At 52.5% G+C, this 17096-nt stretch overlaps 1 protein-coding gene across 1 annotated transcript in view; it reads right to left on the bottom strand.

The window, feature by feature from the left end:
• Positions 1 to 17096, bottom strand: part of WHRN (whirlin) — a 118641-nt gene that overhangs the window by 13370 nt on the left and 88175 nt on the right. The window contains exons 5-9 of the mRNA XM_042780388.1: positions 16301 to 16503; positions 14901 to 14937; positions 13228 to 13440; positions 12171 to 12380; positions 9397 to 9429 (exon numbers count right to left, since the gene is read on the bottom strand). Of these exons, the coding sequence (XP_042636322.1) occupies positions 9397 to 9429; positions 12171 to 12380; positions 13228 to 13440; positions 14901 to 14937; positions 16301 to 16503 (696 nt within the window). The remainder of the gene's footprint in view (positions 1 to 9396; positions 9430 to 12170; positions 12381 to 13227; positions 13441 to 14900; positions 14938 to 16300; positions 16504 to 17096) is intronic.

Raw genomic sequence — 17096 nt, 5'->3', positions numbered from 1 at the left:
CCTCAGAGGTACAGCTACAGCCACCTCCTGCAGGTGACCCTGGGGAAGCTGGGGCGAGGCTCTGACAACCAAGGTGGGACCAAAGGCACAGGATTCTGCAGTAGGAGCTTTGCTCCTTCATCCAGTGGCTTCAGCTAGTGCTTACCAGGCAGCCAGGACTTTGGAAGGAAGCCCAGTTGGGGACAGAAAGAAGACGGGGTCATAGTGTCCCCAAGATGTAGCAGAGAGCTATGCACACAGCAGCTGTTCACAAACTCTAGTTCAGGGTCATTCATGGGACTGGGGTAGTAAGAGGGTCCCACGGAGGGGGGAAAGGAAGGATCCAGAGCCTGACAACGTAGCTCGAGTCCCCCAGGCACTGTGGGGAGGAGAGTGATTTTTATGTGGCACACCCACTGTGTAGAGCCCGTGCGGAATGCTGTGCTTAATGACCTCTATCGATTCTCTCAGTAACCCTGTGAGGCAGGCATCATGATCCTCCCCTCTTACATCTGTTACATCTAGAGCTCAGAGAGGGAAAGGATTTGTGCAAGGTCACACAGCCATTCCATGGCAGATCAGAACTCTAACCCAAGTCTGGGTCAATCTTAAGCCCGTGCTCCCCCAGCCCGACCTCAGAATTGGATAGGGCCCTTACACTGCAGGAACCAGAGGACCCCACGAGGGACTCTGAATCAAGAGAAAAGAGAGCCATCAGTGTCTCCTGGCCTCAGCGTCACTCTCTGCTATTGACGTGCTGGCGCCGGGGACAGAAGACTGGGGGGAGGGGGCCAACACGCAGCCCCTGGAGGAGGGAGGCCTGAAGTGGAGCAAACGGCAGACGGGTCGGAGCCCAGCCCTGCCACTCTCCATCTGCTGAATCCAGACGCTCAGGAGCTCGGAGTCCTGTCCTGGAGCCATGCTCCGTGTGCATCTAAATAGCTGCAGACAGCAGGCTAAGAACCTTGGGAATGAGTCAGCAGAAACACTCTCCCACAGGCTCTGAGAGGAGGGTCAAGGTCAGAGCTCACAAAGGAGCCAGGCCTGAGTGTCCTGGCCACTCCCCCTCCCCTCCCCCAGCTGCCCGGGGCCACCTCTGCTCCTGCACTCACTAAAGAAAGCCACAGCCCAGCCCAAGGCTTAGTTAGACCAGGTGCTCCACTAATCCTGCCAGGTAGGACTCTTCACTCTAAGGCTGAGCTGACTGAGGCTCAGAGAAGGAAGGTCACCTGCTCAAGATCACACAGCAACGGCAGAGGCAGGAAACTGAACCCCATTCAAGGTCTGAAGCCATCCCTATCCCAGGCAACAAACTTGCTTCCTACAAAAGCGAGCAAACCTCCAAGGCCTGCTGCTATTGTCCCCCATCTCCTTCCTTCTCAAGTTTGTGACAGTTTAGAAAATTCCCTTCATTAAAGGAAAAAGAGCACCTTTTTGTCCAAGTTGGCCAGATCTGGGGCCCAGATCTTCCAAAAGGAGATTAAAAAACATGTCATGGGAACCCAATGAGGCAGGGCATCATCACCTGTGCTGACCTCTGCCCTCTGCCCGGTGGACGACTGATTCTGCAAAGGGAGGCAGCTCAGGCTTCTGTGGATGCCGTCAATGCCAAGATACTGCCTGGAAGCCCAGTGCCATGTCAGCAGAGTGAGGTCCCTCCCCTTCGCCAGTCCCTCCCCACCCCTCTCCTGCCCAATTTCATGGTTTCTAGGCCTTTTCCCCTCATTATACTGGAAGGGCTCTTACATAAAGGTGCTATTTTCAGCTCTTTGTTCTTGCTTCTTTACTCTGCTGTCAAGCCAATAGGTTCCCCCACCCCCCAGTCCAAATGCACTAGAGGCCCCAGGCTAGGTGGTCCAGTGCCCATTCTGTGTATGAGGAAACTGAGGCACCGAGTTACCCTCTGAAAGGTCAGCAGCAGGGTCTAGGCTTCTGTACTAGGGGCTGCTAGAGAGAGGGAGATGAGCAAAGGGAGGAAGGGAAGGAGGAAAAGAAGAGCGCAGAGAAAGAGAAAAGAGCAAGGAGAAGACATGGAAGACACAGAAGGGAGAACAACAGAGAGGAACCGGGGAGGAGGAGCCAGCCCACAGCCAGGCCTGGGAGGAGCAGTCTGCTACCCTAGGAAAGAGGAGGCAGTGGGTGGGGTGGGGACAGCCCCCAAGAGAGCTGGGGTGGGGGTGGAGTCCAGGGGGCTGCCCAGGATGGAGGGGTGGGTCCATAGGGATTATGGGACCAGATCTTGGGATGAGAGCAGTGCTGGTGGGCCAGGAATTATATGACCCCCAAGTTCTCCAAGGATGGGGTAGGAGTACAAGGAGAGTGGGGCTTGGCCCCAGATGAGCTGTGTGGCCCAGAGTCTCCAGAAGACAGGGCTGGAAGAGCCCTCAGGACAGACTTGAGTAACCAGGGCTCCCTGGATGGAGCGCAGGGCATCTGTGAACACAGCTGGGGGAAGCCAGCTCATCACCATTTGCATTAACCTCTAACTGAAGCGTTTCCTTCTATTATGAATGCAGAGCAGCAGCACCTGTGAGTGACACTGTTTCCAACAGAAGTCACAGATACTTCATATCACATTCCAGTTGCTGCAAATGTCTCAAAACTCCATTTACACTCATCCGGCTTAGTGGTGACAGCAGTTCCTTATCTGTGTTAGACCTTGATTCGAGTGTCCTAATAAAGCAGCAGGAGCCCTGCTGGAGCTGTGGTTAAAGGTGCTCGGCTGCTAATCAAAAGGTCGGTGGTTCGAACCCACCAGCTTCTCTGTGGGAAAAAGATAAGGCAATTCCCTTCTATAAAGATTACAAACTTGGAAAACCTATGGGGGTAGTTCTACTCTGTCCGATAGGGTGGCTATGAGTTGGAACCAACACCACAGCAAGGGGTTTTAATAAAGAAGCCTGCTTTTGTTAGACAGATAGAGATAAGTATTGATTTGGATGAAGAGAAGGGCAATGTACCAAATGTGAGTGATCGGTATGGCAGCATTGAGGATGAGAAAGACATAGAGAGGTACATGGGAGGTACAGACCACAAATATGAACCCTTTTGCACATACAGTACTACATTGTCAGTGAAAGCAAACATGGGTATATGGATGGATAGATGGGTGGACAGGCTAAACGATTAGGTATGTCTATGAAGTGGGGAGTGTATCCAAGAACATATATAGGGTTGGCAGACAATGGTCCTATAAGTTCATGTGAATGATCAGAATTCCCAGGTGTATAGTAGAGCTGACAAGGGGCAAGGTTGTGGTCACTGCTTGGTCACAGCCAGCTAACCAGAGGGACTGAGTAGTTGAACCTGTGGGCCTGGGACCACAGTCACAGGGGACATCAAGCTCAATTGGCATAACATACTATACAAAACATTGTTCCACCTCCTACTTTGGCGAGTAGCGACTGGGATCTTAAAAGCTAGCAAGCTGCCATCTAGATGCAACGACGGGTCTCTCCTCGTCTAGAGCAAAGAAGAATGAAGAAAACCAAAATTCATGGAAACAATTAGTCCTAGCGACTGGTACACCATCTGATCTACAGCCTATGCAACTATGAGACCAGAAGAACTAGATGGTGCCCGGCTACCACTGTCATCCACTTGGAAGGGGATCTATGTAGGAGATCCTTGATAGAGAGGGAGAACAATGTAGAACAAAACTCAAAATCATTTGGAAGGGAAAAATAAAGGTGGGGACCAGGTTTGCTGGTCTGATAGAGCCTGGTGGAACACTGAGACTACGGCCACTAGCTGCCCTTCAGGTCTGGAATTGAACCCACACCTGTGGTTTCCAGCCAAACAAAATACAGGCATGTGAATTAAACATTTACCTCAAGTAGATACACTCCTTGGAGAGAACAATCATGGGAGAAAGAAGGGCTGCTTATGCACAGGGAGACAGTTCAGGGGGCAGGAGTATATGGAGGGATGGACATAGAGAAGAGGTAACTATGGGGAGGAAGTGGGAGGGGAGCTGTTGCATTGTGGTAAACTATGGTCAATGACATGAGAGACAGTATATGTGAACTGCTGTGTGGAAAGTGAATTTGCTCTGTAAATCTTCACCCAAATCTCACACACACACAAACACAGACACACAAAGAAGCCTGCTTTACAATTTGTTTCAGTACACTGAAACTACATTTCGTTATATGTTTCCTTTGTAATACTATGTGTTGTATTTTAAACACTTTAAAATGTTAGCTCTCAGTCCAACGGCTTCACCCCCCACCAAAAAGGTCCCCTGCAAAGACACGGTTAAGACCCTGTCTGAAGTAACATTTAGGACAACACTCTCATTTGATAGCTGGGAAAATCAGGGCTCAGAGAGGAGCAGGAACCAGGCCATGTTCTAACAGCCCCTGACTGCCCATGACCTTGGCTCTGGCTGAACAGCTGCCAGCACCCACAAATCCTCACACAGGGACACAGATGCTCCATGAACCCACTACAGATGAAGCAAAATGCTGACTGGGAGGAAGTGTCCCCATCTCAGACTCCCAGGCAGAGCTGCAGCCCCTCTAAGGGTCATTAATGTTTCTGGTGAATGCACGGTTCTGGGAGCAAAGGGGGCAACAGGGTACGTCGACGCAGGTCAGGAAGAGGGGGTTGCTCTATTCCAGGGAGAGGACAAAATGCATGCCTCTCTGGGGCCCATGTGGATGCCTGGCTGCTCCTGGATGGGAGACAGGTAACCACCCTACCTGACAACATACCTGGACAGCTGCAGCAGCCCCTCCCAGGCACCCCCACCTGCCCCCCGGAGCTCTCTCGACAGTGCAAGGGAAACATCCTGAAAGAGGAAAACAGGATCCTGTCGTTTCCTTACTGCAAACACGCAATGGTGAACCACACACTCAGGAGTAAGTCCAAGTCCCTGGCATGAGCCCTCCTGCTGCACCCCATCTCTCCCAACACATGGCTCTGTGGGCCTCCTTCTGATTCTTTACACTGGCCATGTACTTCCCAGCACAGGACCCTCAAACAAGCCGGTCTCACTCCCTAAACTACACCCCTCTCCTCCCCACCCCGCCACTGCCTGGTTAATGCCAATGACCTCAGATCTCAGTTCTAACAACTCCCCCCTGATGCCCTGGACCAGGTCAGGGCCCTGTCATTTGCTCTCTGAGCCACTCAGCAGTGTGACTGCTGTAGTTGTTCTGTGGTCATCTGATTCCAGGCCGCCTCCCTGCTAGACTGGTCCTCCAGGACAGGTGCCACGTCTCGTGCTCAGCCCTGCCAGTGCTGACAGCTCAGAGCCTGGCACGTAGCAGGTGCTCAACAAATGTGTGCTGCTTACATAAAGAAACAGTAGAGGAATGAGTGAGTGAATAAGTGAAATTCCTCCCTGCTCACCCACTGGGGGAAGACCCGCCTAGCAGAGAATACTATAAGCCCACCCAGGCTGGACCTAAGTGAGAACTACGGCAGGAAAGAGAGGAAACTCTGATGTTTGCTCCGTTTCTAGAAAGAGCTACTATGATAATCTGGGGTCTCTGCCCCTGGAGGCTCTGAGTCAGGCCTGAGGTCCCCCATTTTCATTTTTCCAAGGAGGAGGGAGGGAGGGAGGGAGCCATAGCAGGAAGGGGCTGATGTAGCCCAGTGCTGACAGCCACACCCAGCGCCCCTCCCACTTTACCACCACGGGGGGGGGGGGGGGGGGGGAGGCAGGCAACAAAGCTTCTAGCGCAGAGGTTCCACCTCCAGCACCCTTGGGCAGGCCAGAAGAGACCCTTTCCAGGCCCAGGAGAGACCTGGAGCCCAAAACCTCTCAGATCCAGGGATCAGGATCAGGCCAAGTCCCAGTTGCCAGCTCCTGACCTCAGTGGCATCTGCTCCACGGGTATGTGACCAGCTTTGCCTCTATAATCCCTGCCTTGGTGCCCTTTTTCCAGCCTTCAGAATGGTAACAGAACCAGTCCCTGGCATGAGGTCAGACAGATCCCCTCCTCACCTCAGTGAATCTTCACAACCACCCAGTTTTACCAGCCCAGTGCACAGAGGTGGAAACTGAGGCTCAGACAGCTTGAGTCGCCTGCCCAAAGTCACACGGTTACTAGCTGGGAGGGCCAAGCCTGTTCTGTAGGACTCCAAACCCCACATACTGGCCCCCTGTGTCCCAGACCTGCTGTACTAGCCGAGGAATTCACGGGGCAGACCAGACCTGTCTTCTCCCTCCGATCAGGTGTGCCATATGAGCTCTGCTCTCCTGGCCAGCATCTTTTGGGGGAAAATAATACTGTTTGGAGGCAGCGAAAAATTCTCAGGGCTGCCCCTGTCTTAGACTAATGGAAAACCAACGTGACTTGTCAATGGGGGAAGGCTACCTCTGATTCCCTTTGATTGACTGTGTCTGGTTCAAGGGAACTGGCTGCAGAATGAGCCACGATTAACCTGGGATCCATAACCTGTGCAGCATGACCCAGGGAATTCAGGTGAAGTGGAAACTGGCTCCATCTGGGGCAGCTGGGTCACTGACACCAGCCACCTGGTGCCACTCTGCCCATTTGCATGTCAGAGCAGAGCCCATCCTCCCACAGGGCAGAAGGTGAGTGTCCGGCAGGCCGGATGTCAGGAGATAATCCTAAGGGTGGCTGGGGAGTACGGTCTGGTTTCTGTTTCTGCCCCATAATTCCTGAGCGCCCACTCTGTGCCAGGCTCTGAGCTGGCACAGGGGACACAGACAGGGACACAGTCTCCCCTGTGGCTCCTGCTTGTGCCCTATATCCCAGAGAAGACAAACTCATAGACAGGTTATGGCAACAAGACAGCTGTTAAAACAGTTATGAAAAGGCCGTGGACACCATGAAGAGAGATTTTGGCCATGAGAAAGAAATATTTTTGACTGTTGTCCATTGAGGCTTTGGGATTGTTTATTACTCAGCAATATTACAGCAAAACCTGACACATAGCATTGTTGCAGAACTGTGCCTGGCACTTAGTGGTGCATTAAGTCAATCTTGAGCTTGCTCTCTGGAGGAAGGCTGCAGCCCTTCTCTTGGTCAGCCATGGAGGTGCTATTACTTGCCATGGCTTCCCCGAATATTTTCCAACACCTCCCAACACACCGAACTCTCAACTGTCTGAGTTGGACGAGGCTTGGAGGTCTGCCTTGGCTGTACAGATGGGGAGACTGAGGCCAAGAGCAGGTGACGGGCTTTCCCAGGGGCACTGTCATGGTGGGGACAGAGTGGAGAAAGGACTCCCAGGTCCTCCTTAGCCCCAGCCTGTAAGACTGGCTGGTTCCTGGGAACAAATCTGAGAACAGACAAACCTGTCCTTGTCAATTCTCAATGATCAGAGGGACCCCTGTTAAAACCAAGTCAGGCCTTGTCAGTGTTCCGACCTCACACACAGTCACAGTCTATGTCTTGAACACACGATCTGCCCCCACTGCCCCCTGTGCTCACTCCATCCGGTCACTGGCTTCCCTGACTTTCCCCAGACATTCTAGCCACGCTCCCACCTCAGGGTCTTCACTTCCTGTTTCCTCTGCTTGAAACGCTCTTCCTCCAGTTGCAGCTCCTCCCTCACCTCTCTCAGGTATTTACTCAGATGGAAACAGGCTGTCCCAGCCTCTCCCCACTACACTCATCTCCCCACCATGGCTGTCCTCGGTATTCCATAACCCCCTGCTGGCTTTATTTTTCTCCTTAGCCTTTATCACCACACACTTCATTGACTCATCTTTTTTATTGTCTGTCATCCCTGCTCTACTTGAAATTCCATAATGGAAAGGCTTCCTTATTGTTCACCATTGTATGCCCAGCAGCTAGAACTGCTTATGGCACATAGTAAATGCTCAATAAATATTTGCTTCAGAGAAGGAAAGAAAAGAGAACAGGAAGGGAGAGAGAGAAAGAGATGATGGAGAGGTGGACGAATGGAGAGATGGATGTGAACTGTGTCCCCAAGGACAATACGTTGCAGTCCTAACCCCTGTACCTGTGAATGTGGCCTGGCTCAGAAGGAGGGTTTTTCTTTGCAGATGTTATCAGTTAATAAATACTAGAGCAGGCAAGGGGCTAACCCTAGTCCCTTCTGAGTAATATCTTACGAAAGAGAACAGACATGGAAACACACACATAGAGGAAGACAGTCTACGAGGATCCATCTACAAACCAAGGGAGGCCATGAAACGCCTGGGATTACCAACAGGCAAAAGAGACAAGGAAGGATTTTCCCCGAGTCCAGAGGGGGCAGGCACAGCCGTGCGAGGCCCAGAATTTGGACTTCTAGCCTCAAGAACTGTGAGACAACAAACTTCTGTTCTCTGATGTCACCATTTTGGGGTATTTTGTTAGGACAGCCCTAGGACACTAAGAGTATGTTTAAAAAGCAGCGGTGAGATCCTACAAGTGGATTTCAGGAGTTAACAGCACCAGCTCAGAGGCAAGGAAACGTGGGTTCGGATCCTGACTTACTGGCTGTGTGACCTTGAACAAGGCCCTCTCCTCTCTGAGCTCCCACTTTCTTCTCTGTAAAACAGGGTCAGAGCAGAACTTGCACTCCCTCCCCGTTACTTGTGTGCCTTCCATTCGATTCTGACTCACAGAGACCCTGCAGGACAGGGCAGAACTGCCCCGTAGGGTTTCCTAGGCTGTAATCTTTACAGGAGCTGAGGCCAGGTCTTCTCTCCCACAGAGCAGCTGGTGGGTTTGAATCGCTGACCTTTCGCTTAGCAGTTGAGCACTTAACCATTGTGCCATCAGGGCTCCTTGGAGGAAGATACAATTGTAAAGCAGTATCACAGTGCCACAGAGAGCCCTCAACAAAGTGGGCTAGTGACATTATTAAGAAGACAATTAATAAGGGCCAGGCCCTCTGCTGGGCTGTAGGGGCACAGTCCTGCCCTCAAGGAATCAGGCTTCTACAGGTTATTAGACTATAATGAGACAAGTGCCATGCTGAAAGGAAGCCCAGGGGGCACTGGAGGAGCCAGAGGCTAAAAGTCCCCCTTGAGAGGATCAAGAAAATCCTGGAAAAGGTGCCATCTGAGCTAAGGGCTGAAGCAAAAACACAGGAGATGACCAGGCCATGTGAAGTGGGTGGGAGAATAGTCCAGACAGAACACACGGCATACGCAAATGCCAGGAGCTCTCAAAACATCTCCACAGCAAAGAAAATATCACCCTCATTTTACAGATCGTAAAACTGAGCTCAGAGAGGGGAAATCACTTGCCTAAGGTCACACAGCTAGGAAGCACCAGAGTTGGCATTTGAGTGAAGGGCAGTCTCCCTCTGCAGCTTGAGAAAATCTGCCAAGTCAGCCCTGGGAGACATAGTGAGTGCTAAGAAGAACCCACAGCACGTCAGGGCAAGGTGCAGACAGGAGGAGGTGGCAGGAAGGGCCACGGCCCCTACCTCTGCCCCTAGCTAAGAAACTCCCACAGCCCCGCCCGATAGGAAGGCCGGTACCTCCATCAGGTCTATAAGCCACAGCAGCCGCTCCTGGGGAGGAAGCGTGGGCAAAAGGCAAAAAGAAGAGTACATAAAATAAGTATGAGGGGTGAGATGGGAACAGCCACAACCCCGTCCCCCAAATACACACACAGGCACAAGGAACAGGACTCTTCACGCCCGTCTGCTCACCTTGAGCATGGTGGCAGGAATAAAGAACAGAGGGAAGAAGAGACCCTGCCGCCTCCACCAACACCCCTCCTGCGGCCTGCCTCCTCGAGGGTGCCACTCCTCCACAGAAATGACATTTGTCCTGCAGGAGGGTCTGCAGGACCTGGTCTTTCACCTTGGGCAACCCTGCCCAGGAGGCAGGGCTGAGATCATGATACCCGTTGAGCTCAGAGAAGGAAAGTGACTTGTCCAAGATCACACCCACCAATAAAAGAGCCCAAAGGAGGAGCCTCCAGCCCAGAAGGCCTGATGTCGAGGGGGCCCAAGCCCTGAAGGGGCAGAGAAGGCGAGAGTCTGAGAAAAGGGTTCCTGTGGTTGTTTATGCAGAGAGCACCTTTGGGGGTGGTGGGGAGGGTTGGTCAGAAGTTTCCCAGAAGCCTCCAAGAGCCAACAGGCCTTGGATGCAAATCTCCAGGTAGTTTTCCAAGTTGGGTCAAAAAGAACAGGGCCTTCACCTGCCCTTGGAGTGGGGGCAGCCTTTCTGAGATGCTGGGACTAAGTAGTTCCTCATCCTGGGTCCACAGGCATGCTTTCATTTAATGGCCCCAACATGCCGGGGGAGCAGCATCATGGCCCCAAGGCAAGTGAGGTAACGGAGGGACAGAGAGATGACGTGACCTTGTTTATTCACAATGCCTTCTCCTAGGATCCCCCTCCAGGAGCCTAGCCTGGCCTTGGGTAGCCCTAATCCTGACACGATGTGCTACCTAGGAGTCACGCTCATCTCAGAAGCTTGGGGAGGGGCTCCAGGACCACCGCTTCCATCTGCCTCTAAAAACTCCCTCCTCAAAACAATCCCGTGCCCTCTTGGAGGACTGCCTTCCGCGGGATGTCATCATCTGCAGCAAAGGGCCCTCTTATGGGCAGGGTCGGCACTGAGCTGGGGTCCACACTGGCCTGGCCCACCCCTTTCCAGGTCGGGGAGAGACCCCGGGGCTACAACTAAGCAGGGGCTGGGACTGAGGGCTCCTGACCCCTGTCCACAATCCTTTCCTAGCATAATAGTTACCCTAACTCCTAGTCCTCCACACTAACCTGCTGGCCAGAGCCAGCAAGGGCCTGGGCCTTTTTACAGATGGGGAAACTGAGACCCTTGGAGGCCAGGAATTAAACCTAGATTTCTTGCCTCCAACACTAGAACATACCCCATCCCACTGGCTGGCTCATTCATCCCCGATCCTAAAGGAACCTTCAGGGAACCGCAGCCTGTAACTCCCCAGGTTTGAAAGCAGAGGCTCATGCTGCTAAAGCCCCATGTGGACATTATAAAGGCCAATAGCAGTGGAGCTGGACACAGTGAGAAACAGCCTCTGGGGCCAGGGCACTGTAGCCTGCAACCTAGCACAGCATCCAAGGGTATGCACAGAGGCGAACACAGAGCCTAAGGCAGTGGTGGCCTGCTCCCTGCCCAGAAGCTCATCTGGAAGCAGGACACTGCCTACGTGCAGCCAGGTCCAGACCCAGAGGAATGTACAGGAGTTCATCCCAGGAAGGAGGCGAGGACTCTGGGGGGCGAAGGCGACACTAGATAGTGGGGCAGGAGGCAGAGAGGTGTACAAGCCCCCAGGAACCCAGAGCCCAGAATTAAGAACAGCCACATTGGGAGGTGGAGTCTGTGATGGACAGGAATGCTCACTCTAGGCCTGTTGCCGAGTGTCTGTGAGCTCATCTCTGATCCCTGACCACCTGTGTGTGCAACCCCGGACATCACTGACAAACAAGACTAACAGGGCATCTGTCCTGAAGTAGCCTCCAGATCCCACCTGGAAGACCTCCCAGCTCTGCCCCTAGAGGCAGAAGTGCTTATGAAATGCTACCTTCTTCCCTCCCTTTCCATAGAAGATTGCTGGTGAGTGACCCAAGGACATGAAACTAGAGTACAAGAGAAAGGTATGGGGCAGAAGCCGGCTCTCCTGACCTCCAGCCCAGGCTCCTCCCATCTATCACATGCTGGGCACCAATGATGCTGTCCTGATGATGGATAATGAGAGCTCCCTGCCCACCTCTGCCTGGCAAAGGTCTTCTGGAATTAATTTGCCTCCAAGCACCCTGGAGCAGAACCCCACCCTGAGATGCACCTGGGGGCTGGCAGCCTGGGAGAAAGTCAGGCTGGGCCTGGGGCTTCATGGACCACAGGGGGGTTGGGTCTCTTGGGGTACATCACAAAGACAACGTACACACCACTGCCCCATCACTGAGAGCTCACCAGGGGCCAGGCACGAGTGAAACGCATCACTGACTTTCCTCATTTGCTTCTCCCACGGGTTGTAATTATTTTTCCTATTTGCCTAATTACCTGTGTCTTTGCCTCTCTCCCCGGCCCCAGACTGAGAGCCCCATGAAAGAAGGGGCTGCATCTATCTCGCTGACCAATTTTCCCCTAGAGTCCATGCCTGGCACGCAGTTGGCACTCAATGATGACTTGGTTTACACAAACAGAGAAAATGAGGCTCGGTGAGGCAAGGCACACACCTGGTAAGTGGTGGTGCTGGGGTCTGAACCCAGATCGGTCTCACTCCAAAGCCAAGCACGGAGCAGGGACAAAGTCAAGGGCAACTCACCCTGGCCGAGCTGACGGTGGTGGAAGTGCCATGACTGCCTGTGGACGAGGCCGTGTCACTGTAGGAGACCATGGAGTAGGTGTCACCGGCCACGGGCCCTGGGACCTGCCGAGCCTTCATTGACTCAATCTCCCGCCTCAGCACCAGGTGGTCAAATCGGTCCAGGTCTTGAGGGGAAATGATGCCTCTCACCTCCGAGAGGAGTGAGAACTGGGCCAGGGACAAGCAGGGCATCAGCAGGGCGCTCCACCAGCAGATGGGGCCAGTCTTGCTCACTACCTACAAATAGCCTGCATCCAAACTTGACCACTGCCCTCCCCTCCTTAACCCTCCGTGGCTCCCACTGCCCTCCCCAATGTCCAAATCACCTTTCCTGGGCACTGGGTCTGGCCTCATCTGACTCCTGCTCCTCTCTCCAGCTATGCCTGTCCCATGTCCTCTGCAATCTCACCACCCATATGCAGGACGAACTCCCCCAACACACCTCAGAACTAAGCCCTTGGCTGTCCTTTCCCCCCAGAATACCTGTCCCCCTACTTGTCTCCAAATCCCATTGCCTCTGTTAAGTCTTCCCAAACGTACACTCCCAGTGAATGTAATCACATCTTCCTTGGTGTAGCTTCTGAACCTCACACAAACTTCCACTAAAGTAGGGTTCTCAAAGCTGGCAGCGTGTCACAGTCAACTGGGGGGCTTGTTGCAAACACTGGTACCTGACGCCCATCCACAGATACGCAGAGTGAACTCGTCTTGGATGGGGCCTGGGCCATGCTTTTTAGAAGCACTCCAGATGATTTTAAATATGCACTCAGTGTTAAAAGCCACTGCATTAGAGCCCCAATCACACAGTAAACTGTTTGCCCAGGAGGCAGTGAGCTTCCCCGGTGTGGGGGCTGTCTGGGCCACCAGACTTTATCCAGGGTTCAAGCCCGATTCCTGGCACATTCTCAGTAAAGGAGTGAAGGAGGGAGGGAGGGAGAGAAGGGTAAAGAGCCCTGGAAAAGCCGAAGCCGGACCCTGGCACCTGCTACCTTGCCAGAGGAGGGACGTGGATCACCTTGGCATGGGTGTTGAGCAGCTCAAACAGGGCCATGACAAGGGCCTCCACAGAGACACTGCCACCGCGGTACTCATCCAGGTAGTAGGCCATGGTGGCCCGTTCCGGATCAGTCAGCAGGTGCCGTGCCTGCTCCTCCAGCAGCACCCGTGTCTGGTTCCCCAGGCTGCTCAGGGTCACCTGGGAGCCAGCTGGCCCCTTGTAAAACCCCACCTGGAAGACAGAAGGCCAGAAGCCCCTGGAATTCTAAGCTGCTCGAGAGCCAAGCAGCCAGGCCCAGCCAGTGAGAATATTCAGTGATGAGGTGGTCCCCAGAGACCCCTAGCAGGCTCAGCACACATGGTAAACTCTCAGGAGGAGACAACACAATGTGTCCTCAAAGGGTGTGTAGCCTCACCCATCTGACCAGTGCTTACAAAGCACATATATTATCTCATCAGACTCTCGTTAACTGTCCAGAGTCAAACAGTATTACTGTGGTTTCCTTTTCTTCTCTAACCTTCAGCATCTTCTGAACCACAGATGCTAATACAACAAGTTCCCATTGAGTCAATTCCAATTCATGGTGACCCCATGTGCACCAGGGTAGAACTAGCTACACTCCATAGGTTTTTAATGGCTGAGTTTTTGGAAACAGATTGCCAGGGCTTTCTTCCAATGCACCTGAGTGGCCTGAAACATTAGCAGAGGAATGCATTAACCATTTGTATCATGCAGGGACTCTAAGGATAGTAACAGTAGCTATCTTCCCAAAACATGGCTCCAATCTGCACACACACTCCCCACCCTTCCCTCCACTGCCTCTACCACCACCAGCCTTGTCTAAAATATCATCCAGTCTCCCCTCTGGTCCTCCGTGGCCCTCTGTATCATCTATACACTAATCTCCAGGGCTGCTGAAAAGGTCTTGTAAAATCACAATCTCATTCTGTTGTTCCCCTGCCTAAAGCCCTTCAATAGATGCTGTTACTTTAGCTTAGAAGCCAACCCCTCACCATGGCCCAGAAAGCCCTGTGTGATCGGGCCATCAGACAATTCCATCACGATCTTGTTCTCATCTCCTTCTTACTACACTCCATAACTCACCTTTCTTCCATTCTTCCAACCAACCAAGCCCTTCCCGGGCCTCAGGGCTCTCACATGTGCTATTCCCTCTGTCTGACTCACACTCCGCCTCCAGCATGACCTCACTAACTTCCACTGAACATTTCGTTCAAGCTCAAATGTCATGTCACTACCTCACACAGGCCTTTCTCCCCTCCTTTAACAGTTCCCCAACCCCATCTAGAGTAGGTACCTTACCTGTACTCTCTCACACCCAGCACCTTGCCTTGATGACAGGAACATCTTTTATAATTGGATTATTACTATTTTGTTATCCAATAGTAACTGGAGTGTTACTGCTTTGTTTTTATGTGTGTCTCCCTCTCTGGAGTGTGGTCGCCATGAGGGTAGACACTGGATCTGTTCGACTCTGTTCACTGCTGTCACCCTGAGACCTGGGGTGACCAGGGCATAGCGAGCACTGACAGACGTGTGGCACAGGGGAAGATGGACAGTCAGCAGGCGCCCAACTGCGGTAACACGTGCAAGGCACTCAGCACTCTGCCTGCGTCTCCCATCAGGGGAGCTGGGAAGAAGATGAAAGTACCCCATGATGAAGCACATCCTACCTTGTTTGTCCCTTCTGCTGTGAGGTCCCCAGGAAACCTGTGGAGAAAGACAAGCACCTTCAGCTGCATGTCCGAGCAGATCACCCAGGCAGGAGGGAGGGGAGCGCTAATTTGGAACAAGAAGCAAAACTCTGAGGACCAGAGGAGCTTCACTTCCTCCAGGTCCTGAGAGAACCACCACCTCATGACCTTCTACTCACTGCCAGAGCAGTACTGAGGCTACTCGTGGGGACAGAGCCCCTGGACAGACAGGGCTACTTCTGATTTCCAACCATGTGGACAAGACTTCTAAAACCATCCAAGGTAGATCCCTGCATTGTTCCAACTCTACAGGCCCAGGCCAGGAAAGAAGAGATTGGATGGTGACTGACATGCCGCCTCAGGGTCAGGTCAACACTTGGGACGGTGGGGACTCGACCAAACTGTAGATCTCAGGAAGTGACTCAAGGGGCCAGCTGCTGCTCCACTCAGCCCTGGTTCTGACAAAGAAAGGTGGGCTCAAGCCACACTGCTGATTTTTAAGTACCAGCTAGAAATCTTGATTTTTATAGGAACCCTAATGTCTTTTTAGGAACTCTGGTAGCGTAGTGCCGCTAACCAGAAGGCTGGTGGTTCAAACCCACCAGCCACTCCTCGGAAGGAAGATGGGGCAATCTATTTCCATAGTGATACTGCCTCAGTAACCCAAGGAGGAGTCGCTATAAGGCGGGGCCGACTTGACGGCACATAACAACAACGTCTTTTTAAAGGCTGGCAATTAATTTTTTGCCATTTATAATACTGAGCAGGTGGAAGGAAGGGCGAGGGCTAGGAAGATGTCTCTGGGTCATACTTGGCCAGCAGACCAACAGTTTGTAACTTCTGATGGAAATCAAACAGTGACACAACTCTGCAGCCAGGTAACAATTCTGCCTCACTCTATGCCTCCCAAGACCTTTCACCCAAATTACAGTGTGGGGGCCTCAGATCTGGCCTGGGGACAAGGATGATGGTCCCTGCTTTTCAGATGAAGTAACTGAGGCCCAAAGAACAAGGCAGGTGATGTTTACACAACATGATGAACAGAATTAATGTCAGGGGAAAGATGGTGAAATGACAAATGTTTGTTACATACATATTTGACACAATAAAAAAATCTACCTACCTACCTACTATATTTAAGAAAAAATGGAAGAAAAGAATCTGGTCTGTGATTTGCCTGAGGGCAAAACAGAATGAAGGCACCGGAACAATCATGAGGGATCATGTATTTCGGCTTTCTACAGGGAAACCGAGGCCAGGAGAGGAGAAGGGACATGCCCGAGGACATGCTGCAAGTCGAAGGGACCCTGGTGTTCAGGATCCTCCCCCACCCTAGGAACTCTGAGTCCTGGGGATCAGAGTGAGCAGAGGGGCCAGACCCTGCGGAGTTCGTGGCGGTCTCCCCAATCCGGGAACTGGCGATCCACTTGGTCTCATCCACGGTGGTGCGGGCATGAGGCAGCCTCCCGACGTCTTTCACCGTCAACATGAGGTGCCGAGATGACTTGAGTAGCCTGACCGCCTCATCGTGCAGGATGTTCAGGAAGCTCCGCCCATTCACCTCCAGAATCTGGTCCCCAACCTGCCAAGACCATCACACAACACAATCACCTGGGCTGTTTGAGCTCTGATCTCATTTTCCTCCTGGCCAATCTGCCAGGGAAGTCACCAAGGCTCAGAGAGGTTATGCAGATCCCTCAGGGTCACACAGTAAGTCATAACAAAGCCAGCCTTCCAGTCTGGAGCCTAAGCCTAGGCTCCTGTCAACAGAAGGGGGCACCTCCCCATAGTGACCTAGCAACGCTAGGAGGAGTAGGTCTGCAATGACCTTCCCAAGGATACTGTTACCAGGGAAACACCAGTCATCTCAGGGGCTGAGGAGAGGGGAGGCTGCGGGCGAGGTGAGGCAAGAGCTGTGAAGGCTGACGGCCATTATTTTCCTTCCACACGTACATTGTTCACAACTCTTTTTTTTCAACCAAAAGCATGAATTTTTAAATGACTTTAGAATATAAACAACCTTTTAATTTGCTCAAGAAAAAAGTAATAAATAAATCCACACATTTATAGTCAACAAATTTTTGACAGGAGCTCTGGTAGCATAGTGCCTAAGGCACTTGACTGCTAACCAGAAGGCTGGCGGTTCAAACCCACCAGCCACTCCTCGGAAGGAAG

The sequence above is a fragment of the Orycteropus afer genome, unplaced genomic scaffold (assembly GCF_000298275.1).
Source record: "Orycteropus afer afer isolate SDZICR_OR568_19922 unplaced genomic scaffold, OryAfe1.0 scaffold00037, whole genome shotgun sequence".
Taxonomy (NCBI): Eukaryota; Metazoa; Chordata; class Mammalia; order Tubulidentata; family Orycteropodidae; genus Orycteropus; species Orycteropus afer.
Note: the sequence above shows the minus strand (reverse complement) of the source record. Positions and strands in the feature narration are given on the sequence as shown.